A 26,183-nucleotide genomic window follows, 5' to 3' on the forward strand; every position below is an offset into this window, starting at 1 on the left:
AAAATAAGCAACTTTCTAGGGCATGCAGGCACAGGAAAACGGAGGTAAAGCATCAGTGACAGAGAAAGTAAAGATCTCAGGTTCCTTCTACAAAGTGACCAAGGTGAATAACCAGTGCCAGCTGCAGCAACTCCCTCTATACCCTGTGCTCCATTCATTTTGCTGTGAATCTTTTTCCACAGCAGTTGGGAGGATGAGGAGAAATGAGAGGAGAGACAAGAGTGGCAAGCAATGAAGGACATTAGAAAAAGACTGATGAGGAGCGAGATTAACAGAGAAAGAGATGGACATACATATAAGAATAGAAAGGGTAAAAAAAAGTGGCAGAAAGACAGATCTTGAAATAGAATTTTCTTTAAAAAAATGCCAAGTGTGCATGGCGGTTTGACTGGCCCCAGAGGGCCAGCCAAACCATCATGTGCACTTAGAGGAGTGCAAACCACTCCTCCCGCACTCTGGTGTCACAGAGCCCAGCCCCGCCCCGCCCCAACTCCTGCATACAAAAATAAAATGATAATAACGACCTGTTATTATCATTTTAATTTTATTTTTTGCTCTGCTGAAATAGCAGTGGGGCGATGCTCAGGGGAGGATCCACCACTGGTTCTCTTACTCAACGCATGTTGGACCCTTCTTTTCAGAGGGTTAGGTAGCGTGACAAATAAAAAGAGAATGCAGGTGGCTTTGTGTGTGGCAACATGTCCATAGCAGTCTCCAAGAGTTCAGTGGGATGCTTGCAGCAATACAATGGGGAATTTGTCGAAGGTATATGCATTCAATGCCAGCAACAGAAGCAAAGAAATATTCGACATTGTGAAAGATTTCACCTAACCGTCAGCTGCCTCAAACTCGATCGCCCCTTTGCAGAACCTCTACAACAATCTCTCTCAATTCTTCAGCAACAAAATCACTGCATTTGCAGTAACTTCAGCCCGCAACCGGACCCAATATACCTTGCTAAACACCTCCTGATATTATGCAAAGAATCAATGCTAACCACATGGCCCGTCATCACCGCAGAAGAAACCGCCACCACCATGAAGTCGTTTCCCTCAGAGACCCCATCGGAACTCTGCCCCCATCACGCTTACTTCAGAGGACTGCATCCCATCAGCACCATGCTCACACCCACTCTGAATACCTCCACTTCTTCTGTGACCTTGCAGGATGCTTGGAAATATGCAACTGCCCTCCCATTGCTGAACATACCCTCTTAGGACCCTTCAAAGGTCACCAACAGCAGATTAATCACCCTGCTACCATCCCAGTCAAGGCTTTAGGGAAAATCATTAACAGACACCTCACCAAATACTTAAACGATCACCAACTGCTCAACACCACCAGTGACTACAAACTCCTCAATACCTTCAGGATCAGCAACTCCTCGACACCACCTGGTCTGGTTTCAGACACAACCACAGCACCAAAACTGCCCTCATCGCTGCAATGGATGACATCTACATGACTCTGGACAGAGGAGACATGGTCGTCCTCATCCTCCTTTACCTCTTAACAGCATTTGACACAGACTTTCACCCCATCCTCACCCAATGCCTACAAGACATTGGAATCCAAGAACATGCACTCTGATGGATCTGCTCCTTCCGGACTGGAAAGACCAAGTCAGTCAGCCTGGAACCGTACACCTCGGCCGCTTGTGAGCTCATCTGTAGAGTTCGGCAAGAATCCTCTCTTAGCCAGTCTCTCTTCAACGCATACTTGTTCTCCCAAGCCAGCATCATATGCTCCCATGACATCAACATCATCTCCTATGCCGATGGCATGCAACACATTCGCTCCCTCACGGACAAGTCACCCAGTACCCGGATCAAGTTCAATACCTGCATTACTGAAATCGCTCAATGGATGAAGATCAAATGTCTAAAGTTAAACATTGACAAGACAAAAATCATGATATTTGAAAAGAGAACTTCACAGTGGGACTCCACCTGGGGTCTAACAGAGCTAGGACTGACACTCACCACCACCACCCATGCCAAGAACCTTGGAATCTTTATCAACAGCAAACTCAACATGATCTCCCAAGTCAATTCCGTCACTGCCTCATGTTTGAAAACCCCAAAGATGCTGAGGAAAATTTTCATTAGGCTTCCAATCAGCACCAAGAAAACTGTCACACATGCCCTGGTCACTAGATAGCTGGACTACAGGAATAACCTCTATCCCAAGATCAACAACAAACTCTCCAGAAGTCAATCAATCAATCAATCACGTGTTTGTTAAGTGCGACTACTCAATTGTAAGGGTCTCAAGGCGGTGGGGGGGGTGCTGGTTCCAGTCCATCAAGGAGGGGGTCCATTTTGAGCTCGGAGTCCAGGATGGTTCCAAGGTTGCGTGGGTGGTCCGTGGGGGTGGGTGGGCTTCTGAGGGGAGGGGGCTACCAGGTGTCGTCCAGGCGTCGGGGTTTAGGCCATTGATGAGTACTTCTGTTTTGTCGGTGTTGAGTTGTAGGCAGCTGCTTTTCATCCATTTGGCGACAGCTTCCATGCCTTCTTGAAAGTTGTGTTTGGATGCGTTGGGTTCGTTGGATAGGGAGAGGATGAGTTGGGTGTCGTCTGCGTATGAAACAATGTTGAGTCTGTGGGTTCTGACGATGGGGGTGAGCGGAGCCATGTGAACGTTGAAGAGCGTGGGGCTGAGGGAGGACCCCTGGGGGACTCCGCAGGTGGTTGGTGTAGGGTCCGAGAGGAAAGGAGGGAGCCTGGCCCACTGTGTTCTGCTGGAGAGGAAAGAGCGGTTTCAGTCGAGGACCTTGTCCTGGATCCCTGCTTCATAGAGTCTGCGTGTTAGGGTGCGGTGGGAGACTGTGTCGAAGGCCGCTGAGAGGTCGAGGAGGCTGAGGGCTACTATTTCTCCTTCGTCCAGTAGGGAGCGGATGTTGTCTGTTACGGCGAGGCGGGCGGTTTCAGAGCTGTGGTTTCTTCTGAAGCCGGATTGGGAGGATTCGAGAATGTTGTGCTCTTCGATGAAGGTGGCGAGTTGGCTGTTGATGGCTTTCTCGATGACTTTCGCTAGGAACGGGAGCAGGGAGATGGGTCTGTAGTTTTTTAGGTCGGTGGGGTCCGCCGAGGGCTTGTTCAGGAGGGGGTTGATCTCGGCATGTTTCCAGTCATTGGGGAAGGAGGCGTTCGCCAGGGAGCGGTTGATGGTGTGGCGGAGCATGGATGCAATTGTGTCGGTGGCTCTGTTGAAGATGTGGTGGGGGCAGGGGTCCGTGGGGGCCCCGTAGTGGATTGACTTCATTGTCTTCAGTGTGTCTTCAGTGGTGAGGGCTGTCCAGCTGTCAATCGTTGGCTTCAGGGTGTCGGGGTGGCTGGTGAGGGTTCAGTGTGTTGGTTGTCTTCGTCGAAGTTGTCGTAAATGTTCTTGATTTTGTGGTGGAAGAAGGTGTTGAGTTTGTTGCAGAGGTCTTGTGATGGAGGAATGTCAGTAGACTCGCTGGTGGGTTGGGTGAACTCCTTGATGATGCTGAAGAGTTCTTTGCTGTTGTGCACGTGTGTGGAGATTCTGTCTTTGATCGTTGTTATCCTAGTTTTTCTGATGAGTTGGTGGTGGGCGTTGGTAGCGGCTCTGAAGTTGTTGTGGGCTTCGGTGGATTTGGAGTTCCTCCAGGCCTTTTCGAGCCGGCGCCATGTGCGTCTGGACTCTCAAAGCTCGGTGGTAAACCCTCTGGCTTTCTTGGTGCATGTGTTGTTCTTCTTCTTGAGGGGGTCTATGGTGTTGGCGCCGTCAGACATCCATCTGTGCAGAGTTCGGGCTGCGGTGTTGGGGTCGTCGTCTTCTGCGGTGGTTGGGGTGGAGCTGCTGAGAGAAGAGGTGAGCTGGTCGTCGGTGATTTTGGTCCAGTTTCTTCGTGGGAGCAGGTGCTGGGGTCTGTGGATGGTGAGTGCTCTGAAGGTGAAGTGGATGCATCGGTGGTCTGACCACGGGAGTTCAGTGGTGTGGCTGAAAGTGATGGCGAAGTTCCCAGACCATTCAGAATTCAGCTGCCAGGATCACTCTCAGTCTCCTATGCTGCACTCACATCACACCACACCTGAAGGAGCTCCTCTGGCTCCCCATTGACAAACAAACACAATGCAAACTTCTCACCTACACTTCCAAGGCACTACATAATACTGGCACGCCATTCATCCATAATTGCATCGGCTTTTACAAACTGTCCACACACCTCTGCTTGTCCAGACTCCTCCTTGCACAAAACCCATGCGTACAGGAAACCAGATCCGGCTGTTGCGCTTTCTCCTACATTGCTCCTGAAGCATGGCATGACCTGCGGCTACACATAAGAGCCATTTCCTCACTTCTTGAATTCCGCAAAAAGCTCAGGACCTGGCTTTTAGAGTGGTGACTAGACTCACACCTGCTCAGTGCCAGGATACCCTCCCAGGTGAAAGTGTGTTCTACAAATCTGCATATCACAACATAACATAATATTTCATGTAAAAATATATATATGCCAGAATGTCAACGTTGTAAAACTTAGTACATTTCTCTATTTCTCTACCGTATCTGTATTCCACCACTCCCCCCATTTCCTCCTTCTGGGTTATGCAGTGAAATGTTGCATTCAGAAAGCTCTGATGGGGGCAGTTGAGTCAGTTATACCAGGTACTCCTTGATGATGGCTTAAGCATAATTGTCGATCTTAGTAATCAAGCCATTTGTACCTGAGTCTGTGAGTTTCCAGATCTAAATCCATTACACGTTTCAGCGATGAGCGTAAGATCCAAATGAGTTCTTGTGAAGCTTCCAGTGTGCTGCCATCTGTAGGAGCCTGAGGCCATGGCTCATCCTTTTCCCTCAGGGTCTGAGGAGAATTCCCCTATTAGATCCAAATTGTTGCGCGGCTGCTGAAAACAAGCCTGGAAGTGTGTGGACTCTCCTTCATGCTCAACTGTGTAGCCAGTGAGATGTCTTTCCTCACGTCACCCAGAACTGTGTTTCTCCCTTGCCTCTGACGATTCATTGGTCGGGTACGTCCCACATTGCCACCCCATCCCTAGGGGAAAACACTTTCAGTTACTCAATACAATATTTTCATGAATTGCAACCATATTGTTCAGTTTTTCAGCATATGTTCCAGTGCTGAAAGGAAGCACTTCATACTATAACTTATAAGTTTATATAGTGCCTTACATCATTTTGTACCTTTTCATGAACTGCACAAAACATGGTCTCAATTAATATTATATTGTACTCCCTCCATAATTGCACTGATCTTCTAATCTTCCACTTGTACTTGTTGTATTTACATTACCCTATGTAAAATGCAATTTGACCAGCCACCAAAATTCTTACATAATAAAACGGATCCTTACATACCATGGAAGAGGTGGAAGGAAGAATTTCTCACATGTTTAATAACAATTGATGCCAATAAAATGCAGAAAGAACATTTTACTCAACTGTCTGGGGTACCTAGGGCTGAATTGTGGGTTAGGGCTGTGAATGTAGAAAGAAGGAGAGAAAGGGATAACATGTGGGATGCAGCAGGAATACCAAACAGATGAGAAGTGGTTCCAAGAGGAATAAGAAATTTGAGAACAACAATGCACTCTGTTAATATGGTAACAACACACCCCTCACATAAGGATGCCCAGTAGCAAAAAATGAGTTTAATAAATGTGGCAAAAGTTGGTTCTGAAGGGAAGCCTAATGCCAAAAACAAGAGTAGCCATTGTTTTGAGGAATTATCACTCAATGAAAACTTTGATGTGGAACAGGTTCTAGCTAATGGAAACATGGTCCTAGTAGTCAAACAATGAATAGTATGAAAAGTGGTGGTGTGGATAAACCACCCATGTGTGCCTTGCAGGTGCTGGCGAAGAATCTGAATGTCATCTCTGATTCAGGCTCCGCTCTTACTATCATTACCAAAAAAAGATTCAACACTCTATTGGGACACAAAGTTGATCATCTCTTTAAACTAGGCATGAAACCATCTACTGTCAATGGATGCTGTGTTGACGTTTTAGGGTATTTTCTGAGCAGCATTGCATTCAAGGAAAGGTGTACATGGATCAAGATCTATGTTGCTTTGAAAGTAATGCGTGCTCAGCAACTATTGAAAATAACACTAAACCTTTGTGCACCAGACCCTGTGTTAATTATCTGTGATATTGATCCTAGTCGTCAGAATTGTTATTAATTTCCCAAAGTCTTCAACAATGGTCTGGAGAAACTAGAAGGCTTTGTTCACCACTTCAAACTCAGATTAGGCAGTTACAGCAGACATCATTAAAGGGAAGTGCCTTTCCATACAGAAGAATCTTCAACTGTTAATTGAACAACTTCATAAGGAGGGAATTATAGGAAAGATTGTTTTACCCCCAAAATAATAATGGTGCTTGCGACTATGTGTGACCTAAGAACATTGAAGTCTTTGAAATTCATCAACAAATAGATTACATTTACATTTTAGCTCTACTAAGTGATGCAATAGTCTTCCCCACCCTGCATCTTAATCAGGCATATCACCAAAGAGAACCGTCTGAAGAGTCCAAACATCTCACTGCGCCCTTTGGATTATTCCAGAAAGCTGCTTGGGCCTGTGTCAGTAGCACCCATCTTCCAACAACCCAAGATGATATTCTGTTTTTTACCCAAACAACAAGCAGCAAACAAGACTTGTAGAAAGTTTGTTCAAGATTAGCAGAGAAGAGTTTTACATTTTCACCTGAAAAATGTAGGAGCATATTTATCATCCTTTCGCGCAACACAGCAAGCCACCTCTGAACTGGGGTGGCGGAGTGAGCTAAAGAATGATGATGGATTAAACCCAGATCAGTTGACTGGGGGTGAGTGCGTGCAATGTTCAACACTTAGTCCATCATCCCCTTTGGTTTAGCAAAAAGTGGGGGGAAACGATGTTGAAAGGGGCACTTTATTACAGTTGCTCTGTTGGGCAAGAATGGATGTGGAAGCTGATTGTTTTGTTGCGAAAGTGAAGTATGTATGAGTGATAAGAACTTAAAGACTGCAACAATGCTCATGACACACGTTCCCTGTCACCACTTTGCTTGACAAAACTAGTCTTGATATCGCTGTGCCTTTCAAGAGACTTCCCATACACATTCAATAGTCCTTAGTTTTAATTGATTTCTATTCTAAATGGCCAGTAATTAAGTTTGTTGGAATGGTCAACACACATGACGTGCTTTAGTTTCTCATAAAAACTGTTAGCAAAGAAAGTTTACCACAAACCTTAATCACAGACAGTGAGGTGCAGCTCACTTCTAATGAGATGACTGAAAGACAATGGCAGCACACACAACACATCAGAATGGCTCTCTATGATCCCCAAAGCAATGGACAAGTAGAACAATGTAACTGTGACTTAAAAGATAGCGTCCATTTTGCATGGCAGAGTTGGATTCCTGTATCGTTGGCCATCAGAGAAAGGTAGTGGGAGTATAGTAAATATCTCAACTATGCTACAGGTTTTAGACCCTTCCTACTGTTGAAGGGCCAAATTCCCATCACAGATGTATGCTTATGTTTGATTAAATACAAAATATCTCGTAGAGAATTTGCCAATGCCCAACCTGACCTCCGATTAGAACTTCCGTGGAGTCACGACATGCTAAGAGTAGGGGGCATTACATGCCCTTCTCCAGCCCAAATCTACTGAAATGCACATGGGTGCCTTTGTAAAAAATATGCCTTCTTGGTCATGTGGAAAATGGTTCCACCAAGTTTTCAAAGTTGTTAAAATCAATAAAAAGAGTGTCCTTGCCCAAGATGATAGGTTTTGAAATCTGAAGAGGGTGGCCAAATGTGTAAGAAATGAAATGGCTGATAAAGAGCAGTCCTGTTTTATTCATGATTAGGATCACAATAATTACCCTGATGGTTTGTGTGAGTATGGTGCTTCTCTAACTGGCTCAGGACGTATCTGTTTAACTAGGCAAGCTCCAGTACCTGCTGAAACTCTCATACCTCCTGATGGAAGGGTTAACCGAGGGGATGAAGGTTCTGTTACTAATCTCGTCAAAAACTGAGCATGTATAAGAACTCCGTCTTTGAATGCTCTTCAAGGATAATTTATGTCCTTTATGCTTTTTATGATTGTGAAGGAAGGAGATGTGTTACATATTGCCTTGTATAACTTGCATTCCTCATGAAAAATACCAATCCATCTGCTTCTTTCAAAGAGATTCCCACTGATCTAAAGGTTCATTCTCCCTTCAAGCAAAACCTTGCCTCCATGTCATCCTGACAATCATTGTACTTCCCACAGGATGTTCCATTGCTGTTTTTTAAATTCTTACTTTGTGGCACTCACATACATCAGACAAGCTCTCAGTCTTCCCGTACCATGGCCCATTCCAACCTGTTTAACAAATTGCAGGTCATTTCTAGGGTTTCCAGCCAGGCACTAATGAAACAGCAGAGAAAATTGTAGCAAAATAATGAATACACCATTAATTTCAAAGGAATAGGGTCCCACATGAAAAAACGCTGCACCTCTGGTTTTCAATATGTTTAAAGTGCTCATTGTTTATGTCATGAAGAAAACGAGGTAAACCAAGAAACCACCAAAACGCTGCATCAACAGTTTTTGAGTTTTTTTATATTGTCAATATTTGAATACATTTTTGTGTGATACGAAATGATCAATGCCTTGCACTAGTTTGATTGTCTGTTAACACTGAGTGTTACTGGTTTTATTTTATGCAAATTTCTATGTATATCATGAAATTTGTTGATGACTAATTATTATAATAGTCAAAGACATACATATACATATTTTTAATGAATGAATTGTGATATGTTATGTAGGATACATGAGTGGCAAATAAGAATTGAAATTATAAGTTGTTGAATACAGACCTAAATAACATGAGGTAGTTTATCACCGAGAGAAGATTTATTGTTTGGTTCTAGTAGCCTTGTTCCTCTTATGCATTGGGCTATACTGGTTATTATTGGTCCTCTCCTGATGCGCAGACCTATAACCAGGGCAACTGGAATTATGCGATTGTATGGCAGCAGCGATGGTTGCATAATTATAGATTTGCAGCATTTGCAAATAATTCATCATCTGTCGCATTATCTAGAGATTTTAATAAAAAAAATATTTCTAGCTCTAAGTGCTCAAAAGTTGCAAAAATACGATGACACGTGTTGCTGCGCAGTGGAAGGCCCTTTGCAAAGTTGGACTGCACACCTTTTTGCTGCTTATTGCTATATTTGGATGTTAAACTGGTACTAATGTGGTGCAAAATATGCCCAGAGAGTACTACCAAGTTTAAAAATGATAAAATACAGAAGTAGTACTATTACAAAATGTGCTGCATTATACCGCATAATTTGCCTTTTCTTACCGCATAATTTGTCCCTCTCCTGCCACATAATTCCAGTAGCCCTGCCTATAACTGTGGACACGTTTTTTCAAAACTGATATAGCCCTCAGCAGTGGGCCCTACAACTGTGCAAAATATAGTTTTCTTTCTGACCTCTTTTGATAACGTCACCTGAGCCACAGTACCTACTCATGGAGTTGTGAGTCAATACCACAGTGGCAGCAACTAAACTCATAATATTTTCTGCTTTGTTTTACGTTTTATTTAATACATATTTTATAATTCCTCATATATCTGATTTCTATTTATTTGTGCCCTTCTTGTAGGGACAGTACAGTAAAATTACCTTCAGGACTCCTTTATACCTTGGTGGCGCACCAAGTGCATACTGGTTAGTAAAATCAGCTGGAACGAACCGAGGTTTTAAAGGATGTATCCAGTTATTGGTTATCAATGGTAAGATGACCGATATGAGACCGTGGCCACTAGGCAGAGCCTTGAGTGGAGCTGATGTTGGTAAGTATAAGTAATAATACATATATGTTTTCTGATGGCTCTTTTTTACATGGAAGCAGAACAACATATTTGATCAGATGTATGCAAGGCTCCATGTCAGTCTGTATTTTTGAGTCTGTGCCTGCTTCTATATTGATGTACATTAATTTAACAATTTCAGCCAGCAATGGTGATGCTGTGCAATGTGGCTGAGGTTTTAAAAAAAGCCTTTGACATAGCCGCCCTTGTCATTTTTTAATTGTTTGTAATAAAGGAGAGTGATCCAACTTCGGACCAAGGGGGCTGGGATCAATAAATGCTATATATCTGGAAATACCCCGATACCATCAATCTTAAAACAGTTAACAGAAAAAAAGTCTCACCGTTATTTCTCTGGCCGTCAATTAATGACTACTGATGAATTCTTTTGTAAGTCATACCAACTGTACACTGAGTATACTGTATGTCACATTCGCAGATCTAACTGTGTACCCAAAGATTGGAAAACATACAAACAGTGGCATACATTTAAACAAGAATATACATATAACGCCATCAAGCACATATGGTATATTCAGTGTACAGTTGGACCTAAAAACTGGAGAAAGTTTACACAAAGAAAATGATGGTGGAATGCTTTCACACAAGCCATGATACAACAGCTATAATATACATGCCCTAAGACATTGACTGTCAATTAGAGCTTACGATGTGAGGTTCTGCATCATCGTTGAGGAAGCCACTGGGGCTTGCAAAGACTTATAAGCGGTGTGTTGGCGCTGAGATCGGGGTGTAACGTACTGGGTCAGTGCTGGTGAAGTCGCTGGGGCTTGAGATGCACAGCGGTGCATCGAGCTGGGCCGGTTGTCTGCTTTGAGATGCGTACCTCTGGGTTGGGCTGGCGGAACCACCAATGCAATGCATGGTTCTGATTCAGAGCTGTGAGGAGCTACGGGGCACTGGATCAGTTGTTGGCGTCGAGATGCACTTGATCAAGCTTGCAGAGTTGTCGAGGCAAAGCGCAGTCCTGCGCCAAAAATGTGTGGCGTAGACAAGCCTGTTGTGTCTCTGTGGCTTTAGAACAGGATGTCAGCCGACGGACCCATGAAATTCTTGGAGTCCTGGAACATACAGGCAGGCTGGCGTCATCAGGGCACCTCACAGCAGAAGAGTCCAGGTGCAGCAAAAGCAGTCCTTGGGCAGCAAATCAGTCCTTGGGCAGCAAATCAGGTCAGCAGGGCAAACTTCACAGCTTGGCAGTCCTTCTTTTTGCCAGAGTCCACAGGTCTATTAGTGATCGGAAGAATTGGGGTCTGAGGCCCAATATTTAGGACTCATGTCCACTTTGAAGTAAGTGAAGCTTCTGGAGGCTTCCACACCCATAAGGTGTTAGGCATCCCCGCAGGAGTCCTACGCCGCCTACCGGGAGACACTTGTTCCACATCTCTCGGACGTATATGCCGAAGCTGTTGAAAATGGCTAATTTCTGCCAGAAACAGATGCCACCACCATTGTGGTGATCCCTAAACACAACCTCTCTCATCAAACTGCACCAAATACCGCCCAATCTCCCTCATTAATACGGAGGTTAAAATATTTGCCTCGGTCCCAGCCAACCAACTGAGGCCCTATCTTACTAAACTGGTCCACCCTGACCAATGTGGATTTATGCCATCTTGTGGGACCAGACAATGCCTCAGATGCCTCCATTTAGCCTTGGAAAATCGCCAATCACTAACCCCTTATTTAGCACTTCTCCTCATCTACTTCGAAAAGGTCGTTAATTTCGTAGACTGACAGTATCTGGAGGACGTATCAGTTGAGATGGGCCTGGGCCAGCACTTCCACAACTTTGTTAAGGTGTTATATACTTGGCCGCAGGGGCATGTGCTCATCAACGGGGCACTATCGGAGCCATTTCCTATTAAGAGGGGGACGAGGCAAGGTTGCCCCTTCTCACTGCTCCTGTTCGCCCTGGCGATGGAGCCTTTGGCATGCCTCATATGGTCTGACGACCGAATTAGGGATGGATATGGCCAGGCTCTGATGAAGGCAAAATCGCTCTATACCCAGACGATATCCTGCTCTTTCTGGCTGAACCGGCTCAATCCGATCCCCACTGTCTTCGGGCGCTGCACTCTTTTGGACAAATCTCTGGTCTGCAATTAAATCCCAGTAAGTCCGTCCTCGTCCCTCTCCACATTTCGAGAGACTGCTTTGATTGGCAATCCACGATAACTATCAGAAGGCAATCGTTTAAATATCTGGGAATCTGGGTGGCCCTGCTTCCTGACCTCGCCTGGTCACTCAATGTTACCCCACTGATAAAGAGAGCTCGAGATGACCTCGACTAATGGCAGACACTACTGCTTAATCCTCTGGGAAGAGTCGTCCTCTTTAAAATGATAAATACGTTAGATCTGCTTAGGAGCCAGTGGGAAGGATGAATCGGGTCTCTTGAGGAGGAGGACTGGAGAGATGCACTGATGGCACTCAAAACAGTCACCACTTCAGCCAGACTCCGCCTGGTCTAATTGTACTATCTATACGCTGCCTACCTCACACTAAAATGCCTTCATAGCGTAGGTCTGAAACCAACCGCATCATGCAAACTTTGCGAACAAGACCAAGCAGATTTCTTTCACATGGTATAGACTTGCCCCATCATTGCAAGATATTGGGACTCCATAGAAAAGGGACTCACAGAGGTTCTGGGCTGGCAGGTCCCACACAATCTATTAAATATGCTCCTGGGAATCACAGATGGATTAGATGGCTCTAGATTTGACAAGCTATTTCTGAGCACAGCCATGGTGGTGGCTAAGAGGGACATTGCTGCCAGTTGGATAAACTCTGTCCCACCCACCATAACGAAATAGCGCAGAGGGGTGGACTGGTGTGCAGCACAAGATAAGCCTATGTATGAGGCCAGGGGTGCCCGGTGAAACATCATAAAGTCTGGGGCAAATTGCTGGGGCAGATAGAATAAAAGTACCTCACTTCAGGAACTGTGAGCACTATGTGAGACTTTATGAGATTATGTATTGCAAGTGCATTTTCTATATATGTAACATGGTGACGTCCTATAACTGCTGTAACATGCTGCATTTGATTACTGCTGGTTTTTCCTGTTTTAAAAAAACAATAAAATTGATTATAAAAAAAGGTGTTAGGCATCCTCTTCTTCCTGCCCTGGCCTCAACTTGTCTGGGGTCACAAAAGACTAGTGACAAACCCTTTGTGAGAGTGCTCAGGCAGAGCCCTTGTGATGTACAAGTGTGGTCGGTGAAAGCTCCTCCCTCTTGTTAACTCAGAGTGGCCCATCCTACCAATACCTATCTTCCCTTTGTCTCACTGTCTTATTTATTTATTTATATAAAGTTTTATATAGTGCGGACAAGACCCAGGTGGGTATCAGACTGCTTTACAGATGTTCCCGGACCAAAGAGCTAGTCCAGTAGGTCCATAGAAACAACAGTGATAGGCAAGATATTGGAGTAAAAGAGGAACAAAGTATCATGACATCACAAAAGGATATATATGAGCAATATGCACAACAAACAAATATTGATGCTGAGAGCAGCAATAGGTCATAGACAAGGTCAAAATCATAGGATCAAGTGCGAAGTACATTGTAGCAACGCTACTCAGGGTGAGGCAGTCTGTAGAAGAGGAGCGAGACCTGCTTTTTAGAGGGAAAAAAACCCACAACAGATGGTACCTAGTGGAAATATGTACAGTCAATCAGAGGGTGTTCATCAATAGAGCTTTCACTTCTTTTTTAAAGATGCCTTAGAGGGAATCAGTCTGATATCCAGAGGCAAGGAGTTACAGATTCTCAGGGCAAAACCCGAGAACGATCGATTTTAGTTTTTCTTTCTTTTGAGTTTTTGTGGTTTTAGCAGCAGGGAGTTGGAACTCCTGGAAGATCTGCAAGGTCAGCCAGTATTGTGTTTTGAGTAGGGTTTAGTTGAGTGATCTGATGTCTGCCGGGGAGGAGATTTTCAGGCAAAGTTGGGTGTCATCCGCATACATGTGATATTGAATGTTGGATGCATTGAGCATTTCCTTTAGAGGTTCCATGAACAAGTTGAAGAGCATGGGTAAGAGTGCGGATCCCTGTCTGGAAGCAATACACAAAAATCAACTGCCAGGTACACCTAGTCATGTGGCCCAGGATCAGGCTGCAGGCTCAAAATGTTAGGAGAAGAAAATCCCACTTTCTAAAACTGGCATTTTCAGAATTGTGATAAAAATATGAATTTACCATTAAAGAGGGCTTTTAATTCACATTCTGTAGAAGCCAAACTCGAGCCGTACCTGATCCCAATTGAAAGATATCACTTATTAAAATGAATAAGGTAACCCAATGTTATCCTATGGGAGAGGTAGGCATGGCAGTAGTGAAAAATGAATGTAGGAGTTTTTCACTACCAGGACTTGTAAATCTTGAATGTACATGTCCATCTTTTTAAATACACTGCACCCTGCCCTGTTCAGTTCCTACCTTCAGGAGTGACTTTTATTTTGCCAGTGTGAAATGGCAGTTTAAAACTGCATACACAGGCTGCATACACTGCATACAAGGGCTACTTAAGATGGTGGCAAAATCAGTGCTTGCTGTAGGTCCACTAGTAGTATTTAATTTACAGGCTCTGGTTACATGTAGTACAACTTTAGTAGGGGCTTAAAAGTAAATTAAATGTGCCAATTGGATGTAGCCAATTTTACTATATTTAGAGAAAAGAGCACAAGCACTTTAGCACTGATTATCAGTGGTAAAGTGCACAGAGTCCTAAGGCCAGCAAAAACGAGACCAGCAAAAAATGGAGGAGGCAGGCTAAGAGTTTGGTGGAAGACCAAACTAAGGCTGACAGGTCCAACACCAGGTAAAACCAAAATATTATCATCAGTGCTCAATATTTAAAGCTTGGGCCAACATCATGTTAAGATAAGCCAAAACGTTCACCAAGAAGACCTCTCATGTCACACTTGGTCTACCTGTATGCCAGTGAGAGCCAACATGTCCTTTTAGCCCTTGCCCCAATGCCCTTGCACAGCTTTACAATCTGAAGCTGATGTACCCATTCACACTTGGACACTTCCAAGTACATACATATACCCACTCAAACATTCACAGTCTCAGCTTAGTCCTGCTCACACCTGCCCTCGCCGTCTCTCTCAACTTACGAGGAGGGCAATTTTCAGTATCAGCTGCTTTGCAAATAAGGCAGAAGCACTGCCATTAAGACAAGCCAGGGCTAGGGGGTGTCAGACGTTCAGTGGCAGACAGGCCAAGAGAAGGCAGATATTGTTCAAGGGCGGCAGGGAAACCATCATGAGGTAGGCCAGGATCCAGGAACACTAGGAGCAGATTGAAAGTGAAGTCAGCCAATATGAGGAGGTTTTGGGAACCTCAAGGCTGGGTTAGGCTGGAGTCATGGCTCCTGGGCAGCAAATTCCTGACCCAAAGCCCTCAACAAATTGCTGCATACCATCACCACTGTCACATGCTGGATATGTAAAATTCAGATGAATCTATAGTGTCCCTCGCTCACTAACCAGTGTGTTTCTGTAGACCTCTCAATCTCCTATGCCTACCTTCTCCAGGAAAGGAGCCGCCCCTGTTTGTAGCATCACCTTAACATTAATACATTGAATGAAAAGGTCATTAGTAGTACAAGTTATAGGGTGTTTTTAACTTAATATTTCAACTATCTATCTCATGAAGGGGCTCCACACTACTCAATATAAATTGTACCACCTGTAATAAACATATGTTTTCCTTCTGTGATGGAATCCCTTGAAACTAAAACATTACCACTAACCAGGATGTATGTAGATTACATAACATAACCATCCAACAGCATGTGTTGACATACACTGTATGAAGAAGTGGCATAATCTTCTGCTTATATCTCTGAGTCTAGAAATGAGTGTTTTGGCCACATGTGTAAATTAGTTTAATTACTAGACAAACTATGTTCCAATACGTTTTGTAAACAATCATCTTTCATGCTACAGTCAAGCAAGATAGACATCTACACGGATGTAGTTGTTAGAAACCGAAGTAATGGGCTTATTTGATTTTGATATACTATCATTGATGATGTTCAAAACTTTTAGACGTTCTTACATTACACAAGTAATAGTATGATAGTCCTACACATAGCTCACCCCACGTTTATATAGTCCATGTATTGCATGTATTAATGAACATAATTCAACATTTTCCTTTCAATTATTTTTGTTTAAAAAATAATCATTTTTCCTCAAATGTATTTATCTCCTTTGCAAATGTCATGAAAATTGTACGTTGATATGCTGTGAGAATAAGGGGTTCTGTTACAGTAACCCCCAGCCCCCACTTTTTACCTGGCTTTTGATGCATCTTTCACTGTAGAGTATTGGGCCCCTGCTGTCCAGGTTCCCAGCACCAGTGATCTTTCCCTAAAACTGATCCACAATTGTCCCTTCAGGCCCCCTGCAAGTCCCAAGTAAAAGGTACATGGGTACCTAGGGCATTGGGACTGAAGAGGGTCCTCTAGAGACCCCTCACCTAGGCCAAGCAGACTGCCACTACAGCATGCATGGCCTGGTGCAAACAAAACAACAAAGTCGACATGGCCAACTGCCTGTGTGCCATGCCAACTAGCACTGCCCAATATATAAGTAAGTAACCCCTCTAGCAGGCCTTACCAGCCCTAAGGCAGGTCAAACTATATCACGATTTTGGGCATATGTGCATAAGCAGATATGCCCCTACAATATTAGGGTCTAATCCTTAATATAGTAGGTGCCAGGGAAGTCATAGAGAGTACATGAGCTGGTAACTTGACAACTCGAGTTCCACAGCACCCTGATGGCTTCACTGAAACCAGCAGTGTTTGATACCATGCAACTCCTTGAAATAAATCCACACTGATGCCAGTGTGAGATTTATTAAACCATGTACTCAGAGGTGCCCCCGAAAACCTACCGGCCCTGGTGTGGACACTTGACTGGCCACAGGCAGCTTGCCACACACAGACATGTTTCTGGACCTCTGGGTGGAGAGCCTCTGCTCTCTTGGACCAGAAACAGTGCACATCCAGGGCAGAGGTGTAACACATCCTCAGCCCGTATGGTCAGTGCTCGAAGGGTAAGCGTCAAAGGCCTGCTGCCGTTGTAATGTTACCCCCCCAGTCTCTGCTGCTAGCAGCAGATGGCAGCCCCCAGTTTACACCCCTATTTTGGGTGGCAAACCTTAGAAGAATAGGCGTGTACCCACCTCTGACAACTCCACCCCTAAGGTAAGCACATCTTTCAGGCCCGCCATCTTAAGGATGGGGAGATCCCTCCAAACAGGGCTAGGTTAATGCCCCCTCTCACAGGAGGGTGGCATAATTGAGGGTGTAGTCACCCCAGGTAAGGTGCCAGTTTGCCCTACCTGCTATTCCCCTAAAACGCCCAAAAGTTAGTATTTAGGTTACTCCCCCAGACCTGAAAACTAGATCTGTGATGACCTAAGAAGAAAGAAGACATCCCTGCAGAGAAGACTGAAGACAACAACTGCCTTGGCTCCAGCCCTACCGGCCTGTCTCCAGCTTCTGTGGATCTGCGACCGGTCTTGCAACCAGTGACCTCTGAAAACCATGGTAGGAGTGCTAGCTTCAAAAAAGAATCTAATCTCCCGTGGACAGCGGACCTGTCCAGAAGAAACTAACTCCAAGGACCCCGGATCCAGGTGGATCCGTGTCTCCTTCCCACTCTGCACCTGACGCCCACGGCCTGAGTGGCTCACCTGTGCAGTAAAGTTCCCCCAGCGATCCTGATCCCGAGTCCAGCGTTGGCTGACATCTCCGGATCTCCACAGCAGCGCCTGCAGTGTGAATCCTGAGGCTCCCCCTGACCGCAATCAGCCCAGTTAAGAAGAGTCTGATGTCAAAAGGCACCCCTGCATCCCAAGCCCCTGGGCCTTGGTAAGCTGAACCAATGGTGCCCCCACAAACCCCTACATCTCTACTTACCTCTGCTGTCATAGGTCTCCCTCCTACAACCTCCGGTACAGCCTGTTTGCCAAAAGAAGAATTTCCATTGAACACCATTGTACGCCCCACTCAGAAATAGCACCCTGTACCCGGCCGCCCCTGTCTTTCCCTTCAGTGGTGCATCCCCATGTTATAATGTCGTCATGGACCATAGATGGCTGAGAAAATGTGTCCACTTCAATGCACTGTGCTTTTAAGTTAGATATTTTGAATGAACACCAAATTATGAATCTGAAATTTGTAGATATATGGACATGAATGATGTGTAAAATTTCAGATATATTAATCCTGATAACTACGTGCTCAGTTGTAATACAGAGATCCGGACATGTGGGTAATTCATTTACATTGTATAGGATTGTAAAGTAGCATGATGCAAATGAAGTTTCAATTGAACATTTCTAATTTCTTACATCTAAAAACCTCAATGTCCAGGTGAATGTAGCAGTGGAATCTGTGATGAAGCCGCCTGCATCAATGGTGGGACTTGCGCTTCGAACGGAGCAGACTCATATATGTGCCTTTGCCCCATTGGATTCAGGGGTCGACACTGTGAAAGGGGTAAGAAAGCACAGTTACTTTTATGTCTGACAGAAATGCTTTGCATTGTGCATGCTGATGGTCAGTGGTGTAGTTTAGAATGATTCAAAACAGCCCTGTTTCTCTATGACCAGAGGCTTTCCTTGTATGAAGAAACCATTGTTAGGTAACCAAGTAACCACGCCCATACTCACCTTGCAAGTAGCAGAAGCAACCCTGCCTACATGTTTGTAGATCCTGACATTTCCACTTGTTAAATGATTCAAAATATGGATATGCCTCTAATTTTTATTCTAAACAAAAACGTGTCTCATCACTGTCATTTGGTGTCCCTTGCACTGGCTCCCAGTAGTTTTGCACACCAAACTGTAGATTCTTACAGATCTTCAGAAATGTATCTACAAGACAGATGTGGGATCTTACATCACAATCTATATCCAGATTCCATTTACAAAATCTAGTCATGTTCTTACTTTAGATCGCAGTCTCACAAAGCTCCCTTCCAGAAATCAGACTCTTATGCCCTCATTACAGGTGGCCCAACAAGGAAGGCACCTTTTAAAATCCAGTACCAAGGGTTTCAGAATTTAACAGGTGAAATAATTATTACCTTTACCTAGGGAAAATTGTGAGGCATGTGGTAACTATCACAAAACTTGTTATTCCCATTCCTGTGTAAATAGTAGCTTGCACAGGTATCAAATTAGATTGGGTGACTCATAATGAGGGCCATAGACAGCATCATAACATTTTGCCAGGTCCATAAACCCTTCTCTTTAGAAGGTAGATGTTTGCTTTCTTAGCTATTTCTGGATCACAACAAATTTGCACTCACTTTATTCTCACCAAAAAGATTTCCTTTAATATTAGTGTGTGCTAGGAAATGAAGGAGACAACTGAGCAACTACACCAATGGTTTTAGAAAGTTAATGTCTCCTATAGTAGGTTAAAGCAAGATTTTAGACAGAAAAACACTAATTATAAAGAATCCTTTCCAACCTTTTAAAATTATGTATTTTAAGAATAATTAAAAAATATTAAAATGATTAAAATAAATCACATATTTTCTGTATGCTTTACACAAAACCTTTTTTTTGTTGTCAGCTTTCACCTTGGCTGTGCCTCAGTTTAATGAGTCTTTGCGCTCATTTGCTGCAACACCTTGGCCATTTCAACCACAGCACTACCTTTCCTTCATTGAGTTTGAAATCACATTGCGACCTGATTCTGAGAGTGGGGTCATTCTGTACAGCTACGATACGGACAGCAAAGATTTCATCTCTATTAATATGGTGGATGGCTATGTGGAATTCAGATTTGATTGTGGCTCTGGAACAGCAGTAATAAGGTAAGCTTTCACTTTTTCCAAATCAAATAATGGCAAATAGACCCTCAGTTATACCATTATTCAGGCAAAAGTTCACTTCATAAGCTTTCTAGAGCTAGACACTGCACTCAATGCACACATCTCATATTGACCTCCTCAAAATTAGAAATAACTGGTGTAAGGTATAGGTAGTCATCCCAGGTAGTCACCTGCTTAATTGAAACCGACTCCTTCCATCTTTCTTGTGGAGATCTCATTAGGACAGTAGAGGCTTTCCAGATACCTGAATATGCGTCCTCCCATGACCCCTCCCAACATTGTCACAGTTCGGCCATCAGGGCTGGTAGCTCGTAATAACTGTCCAGTAACACCATGAAGATGCTCCTCCAGGAGAAGCAGAGTTTTTAAACTTTCATAAATTAGAGGCTCCAGAGAAGTACTTGTACTACTGTACTCAGCCAGTATTTCATTCTGTTTTTTAATTCCACATTGAGGAGGCATATCTATCAATCCCAGGAGAGAACAGACAAAGCCAGGAATGGAACATTTGCATGCTGGGACTGGGAGCAATTCCTGGAAATCTTTTGTAGTCATAACACTACTTGCCCTGTAGAGAAAAGGAAGACCAGTCTTTCAGCACGATGAACTCGCCTGCACATGCCTTGAGGAGTGACCTTTTACAAGAGAAAAGAGCCAAGGCCCAGGTTACTGGAAGGATCTTCATGGTAAATTATAGTCTTTACTTTATAGTCTTTACTATACCGAAGATATCACCAGTTGAAGTTACAGTTACAAAGGTCTACAAATGGACCAGCAGCTAGTCACTTGTGGCTATCAGTGCCATCTCAAAACAATGTCCGCTTGGTGGGTCTGCCGGAACAAAAAGAAGGCGACGATATGGTGGGATTTCTGGACGCTTGGCTGCGATCTGAGGTGGCACCGGAGGGACTATCGCCCTTCTTTACATTGGAGCGGGCGCATCGAGTGCCGGCGAGGCCCCCCAAACCAGGCCAGCCTCCGTGCCCGGTGGTGATAAAATTACTGCATTACAAGGACAGGGATTGGCTGCTGCAGCGAGCCAGAGAAGCGGGCCATTTCAAGTGGACAACAGTAACGTCACAATGTTCCCGGATTACACATTTGAAACTCAGAAACTGCGTGCCTCCTTCTTATCACTTAAGCGCGAACTGAGAACAGAGGGTATACAATACTCGCTCCTTTTCCCGGCCAAGCTGCGTGTTATCGTGGACAGCAGGACGCTCTTCTTCCCAACTGCGGCGGACGCCTGGGCGTGGTGGGACACCTACAAGGCGAGAACGGACGGGACAAGAGCTCGAAATGCAGAGGAGCGGGGTCCACAGCCGGTGCGGAAGTCGCGAAGGCTCCGGCAGAGAAGACAGAGAGCTGGAAAACCCACGGAATCGCAAACGGAGGAAGAGAGGAGAGCGGCGCTGCAAGCAGTAGTGGAACTGTCCGGAAAGGTGGTGACCCAGTTATCTCAGACAGCCACATCACGAGCTCAGAGCCGGACCGCTCAGTACTTCCTGGAGCCCAAGGTCCCGTGGTGACCCCGCAGACATCGGGGGAAATTATCGAAGGCTGATGAGGCAGTCCTGCCGGGGGGCCGACGCAAGGGGGCTGGGGAGCCGGCTCCTACCGAGGTTGACGCATTCAGAAGAGATGCTCAGATTTTCGTGAGTGACAATAGGGGATTGGGGGGCGGGGGGATGGGATTGTGGTTGCCTCCTTCGGTACCGAGCTACTCCCTAGAGGCCCATAAGGCCACTGCAGTGCAGACTGCGGTTTAGGTGGTTGATTGAGCAGGTTTGCTCTCCTTTAGTTTGGATGGGGGCTGCTTCTTCGAAGTTAGGTCCTGTTCTGGGGGGGGAGGGGCCAAGAGTAGTTGGGGGGGCTCGAGGCGGTGGGGCTGGAGGGGGGGCAAGAGTTTTTCCTGGGGAGGGGTGGGACAGTGTCATCGAAAGCGACTGGACATGGAGGGGTATTACAACGTGGCCTCTGACATGGGACTATGACTAATGTGGGGATGGTGAAATGTGTGACATGGAATGTGCGGGGACTCCACACCATAGCAAGGAGGCATAAGATTCACGCTTACCTGGTGCGCAGGGGTGTACAGATCGCGCTTCTGCAGGAAACGCATTTAACGAAGTAAGAGGGCATCGCATTGCAGCGTAGGTGGAGAGGGCAGGTATTCAGTACTGCATACTCCGCGTTTGCGAGGAGAGCTCTGATTTGGATACGAGCGGGCACCCCCTTTCAAGTAGTGGGGCACACAATAGATCCGGAGGGCAGGTATGTGGCTGTTGAGGGCAAACTCAGGGGCAGGGACATTGTGCTCTGTAGTCTGTATGCACCTAATATGGACCAGGGGCCCTATTTCACGAAATTGTCCGGAGCGCTCGCCAGCTACTTGACAGGCCCTATCATGCTGGGAGGGGACTTCAACTCAATCGCAGACCCTGCACTAGATAGGTCCCACCCACCATTGGGGACGTCCCCGGTACACAGGCTAGCGAAGCGTAGGCTCGAGTGGCAGGGGAGGTGGGGACTGACAGATGCTTGGAGGGCGCAACACCCAACAACGAGGGATTACTCCTATTACTCACCTCTACACGACCTGCATGTTAGGCTGGACGCTTTCTTGTGCTCCCCGGCAGTGCTTCAAACTGTGGCACACACAGAGTATTTAAACCGCACGATATCTGACCACAACCCCTTATTAATGACCCTAGAATGGATGGTCGAAACCCCGCGGGTCCCATTGTGGCAGCTGCGGCCGGATACACTGGATGACCCACTGAGGGAGAGGATCACTCAATATTTTACCGAGAATAGCGGATCCACGGCGACCAGAGCGCTGGAGTGGGACTCATTCAAGGTAGTGGTTAGAGGACATTGTATAGGGAAGTATGCCGGCGTGCGCAAGACTCTGTTGGGAGATTTGGACAAGGCAGAAGGGAAATTACGGGAGGTTGAGACAGCGCGGCCTGGTCGTCCTGAGCTCCAGGAAGCAGTGTGCGAGGCTAGGGATCTGGTGGCGATCGAAGTGGAGAGGCTCCGGAGCTACGACTACAAGACCTACTTGGTGAGGGCGCACGCTGAGGGGGATAAGGCAGGAACGCTACTGGCTTGTCTGGCCAATCCCACTAAACGCAACCAACCGATTTTGGCCATAGAGAGGAGGGGAAGAGGCATGGTCACAGCCCAGGGGGACATACTAGATAGTTTCTGTTCGTACTACGGGACACTCTACGAGAGCGCGCTAGAGGGGCAGGAGGAGGACACGGAGGCCTTTCTGGAGGGGCTGCAGCTGCCGCAACTTGACCGGGAGGAGGCGGAGGCGTTAGGCAAAGATATAGACCTAGCGGAAATCAAGGGGGCGGTGGCACGAATGGCGCGGAACAAAACCCCGGGCCTGGACGGATTGCCCATAGAATTTTATAGTAGGTACCTGGACCTGCTGGCCCCGCGGCTCCAGGAGGTTTACAAGGAGGCCAAGCATAGAGGGAGATTGCCACGGTCCATGCGTGAGGCACTGATGATCCCGCTGTTGAAGCCGGGACGAGAGAGTACCGATCTGGCTGCTTATAGGCCGTTGTCAATGCTGACAACGGACTACAAAATCCTGAGCACCATATTGGCGACCAGGTTGCTGCAGCATATGCCGAGGCTGGTTCATGGTGACCAGTCGGGGTTCATCCCTGCAAGAAACACCACTGCTAATATTCGTCGTCTGATCCGAGTGCTGGGGGACCCGATGGAGGGAGTCCGCGTGCCACTCGTTTTGTCGATCGACATAGAGAAGGCCTTTGATAGCCTGGAGTGGGACTATCTGTACAGAGCCATGTGGAGTTTTGGTCTTGGGGAGGGATACATAGGTTGGACGAAGGTCCTGTATGCCTCAGCGGTGGCGAGGGTACGGTTAGGATCCCTCCTCTCCGACCGGTACCGGGTGGGCCAAGGCACCAGACAGGGGTGCTCGCTTTCCCCGCTGCTGTTTGCGCTGGCAATAGAGCCCCTCGCGGTAGAGGCCAGGACAGGTCGTTGCTACAGGGGGCTGGACTACAGGGGGACCCCGCAGTTCATCTCACTATACGCAGATGACCTGCTTATGTTCTTGGAGGACACTGCAGACGCACTGACTGGCGCGGAGAGGCTTCTCGCGAGGTTCGGCAAGATGTCGGGATTGCAAGTAAACTGGTCCAAGACTTGCTTGTTCCCGCTGCGCCAGGGTGAACCGAGACCGGACGTCCGACCAATGCTCAAGTGGGAGCCTAGCTGCCTCAAATATTTAGGGGTACATATATACCACTCCGCTTTAGATATGCTGGAGGGCAATGTGGGACGCTGTATAAGAGCACTGAAGGGCAGTATGTCCTTTTGGGCCACTCTCCCGCTCTCGGTGACAGGACGCATCTCATTATTGAAAATGATTGCCTTACCGCGCCTTTTATACTACTTCCGCACGCTACCGGTGTGGATACCGAGTTCTGTTTTCCGGCAGCTGCGATCATTATTAGTGTCGTTCCTCTGGGGTACGGGAAGGCGCAGAATCGCGTTGGTAACCCTGACCCGGCCAAAGGACGAGGGGGGCCTGGCGGTCCCGGACTTTGAATTTTACTATCTGGCGGCGCAGTTACAGATCTTTACACAGGAGGTTGCCAGAGTATACCGGGGCCCGGAGCTGGGCAGAGAGGGGGGTACTCCCCGCCATGTGCTAGCGTATATTACGCTGCAGCAGCGTTTGGTTGTTGGGGACTTGTCCATGGAGGAACAGACATTCAGACAATGCTGGAACCGATCGCAGCGTCGAGCGGGGGGGGCCGGCGCCCATACGCGCCGGAGATACCGTTGGGTATGGTGACGGCGCTCCCGCACGGAGGAGATTGGTCGGGACTACAGGTGTAGGAGGAGGCGGGCCTCCAAATGCTGGGCGATTTGTACGAGGAGGGAGCGATGCTCCCTTATCAAATCCTGCGGGAGCGGTTCGACCTCCCGAGGGGAGATTACCTGATGCACGCGGCAGTGGCTGGTGCGATGCAAGAGCACTGGGGTGAGGGGCTCCGCGAGCCTCCTACATCTGCGGCTTGTCAATACGCTATGATGTCGGCTGGCACCCGCAAAGCGGTGACCTGTCTGTACTCCAGAATGATGAGCGAAACCTTACAGCCGATGACAGCTCTGAAGGAAAAATGGGAATTGGATCTACAGACAGAGATACCTGACACTACGTGGGCGGGCTTGGTTAGAAGGCCCAGAAAGAGCACAAGGAACGCACGCTTCCAACTGATACACTTTTATATCCTCCACAGAGCTTACCTCACACCAGGTAAACTTAGGAAATATTTCGGAGCGGAGGAGGCGGCGTGCCCTAGATGCGGCACGATTGGAGCGGAGCTAGGCCATATGCTGTGGGACTTCCCTCACCTGCGTGACTATTGGAGGGAAGTGGGCGAGACGCTGACCGAGGTAACGGACAGGGAGTTGCAATATAGCAAAGCGGTCTGCGTTCTGCACTGGTTCCCACACACGCCCAAGAACAAGACCACGAGTAGATTCATAGACATGGGCCTCCTCTTAGCAAAAAGGAGCTGCAGAAATGGGCGGCGAGTGAAAGTACACTTAGATACCAGCTGGCGAGCCGTAGGGAGGATGATAAGGCGCTAGAGACGGCCACAGCGTGGGAGGTGTTAGTGCAGGCCCTGCGCAACAGTGCGGTTGGGGAAGAAGAGGGACCATCGGACAGTGAGGATAGCCCCCGGACAGTTCCGGCCAAACACACACAGTAGATAGGTATATATTTCGGATACGTACCCGAGACCACTTACTTGGGCCGAGACCAGTCGTAGACGAGAGCACTGTTGGGTGGGGAGGGAGGTTGATGGGGAATAGGGACTGGGGAAGGGGTATGACGGGGTGGGGGGAAGGGGGGTGAAAAAACTCCAAAGCGGAATGTAGACATCCTATGAGGATACAAACGACACTAGAGGTTGACTTAGGTTGGGTACACTGGCCCACATGTTGTCGCTGCCCGGCCTCTGGGATGTTGGCTAATAAGCTGTGTATGAAAGCCTTCTGGCCTAGCAAAGAAACGGCACTGGTGCTTGCGGTGCAGGACCACTATGTATGTACGATGTTAATCCTGTGATTCTGCAATAAAAACGGTTTAAAAAAAAAAAAAAAATCAGTGCCATCTCAACTCCTACATGTGCCCAGATATCTGTAAGGGCCCCAATATTAGAAAAACCTTACTGTGACTAGTAGGTTTTGAGATGCAGGCACCGACAAGAAAAAGATACCTCTGTAACACATAGTGAGAAGTCTACTATTTTGTCATCAGTCCATCAACTTTACCTATAGGAATCAGTTGCCCTTTTTAACTGTTTTGCCTCATTTAATGTTAGGATTAGATGGCAAAATAGTGAGCCAGTAACTTGGACC

General features: G+C 46.5%; 1 protein-coding gene across 2 annotated transcripts in view; it reads left to right on the plus strand.

Annotated features, from left to right (window-relative positions):
- Positions 1 to 26,183, plus strand: part of EGFLAM (EGF like, fibronectin type III and laminin G domains) — a 699,898-nt gene that overhangs the window by 538,832 nt on the left and 134,883 nt on the right. For both annotated transcript variants that reach the window (XM_085631113.1, XM_085631115.1), the window contains exons 13-15: positions 9,656 to 9,845; positions 18,290 to 18,415; positions 19,499 to 19,742. In XM_085631113.1, coding sequence (XP_085487239.1) covers positions 9,656 to 9,845; positions 18,290 to 18,415; positions 19,499 to 19,742 — 560 coding nt within the window. The remainder of the gene's footprint in view (positions 1 to 9,655; positions 9,846 to 18,289; positions 18,416 to 19,498; positions 19,743 to 26,183) is intronic.

The sequence above is a fragment of the Triturus cristatus genome, chromosome 2_1, assembly GCF_964204655.1.
Source record: "Triturus cristatus chromosome 2_1, aTriCri1.1, whole genome shotgun sequence".
In the NCBI taxonomy this organism is placed as follows: domain Eukaryota; kingdom Metazoa; phylum Chordata; class Amphibia; order Caudata; family Salamandridae; genus Triturus; species Triturus cristatus.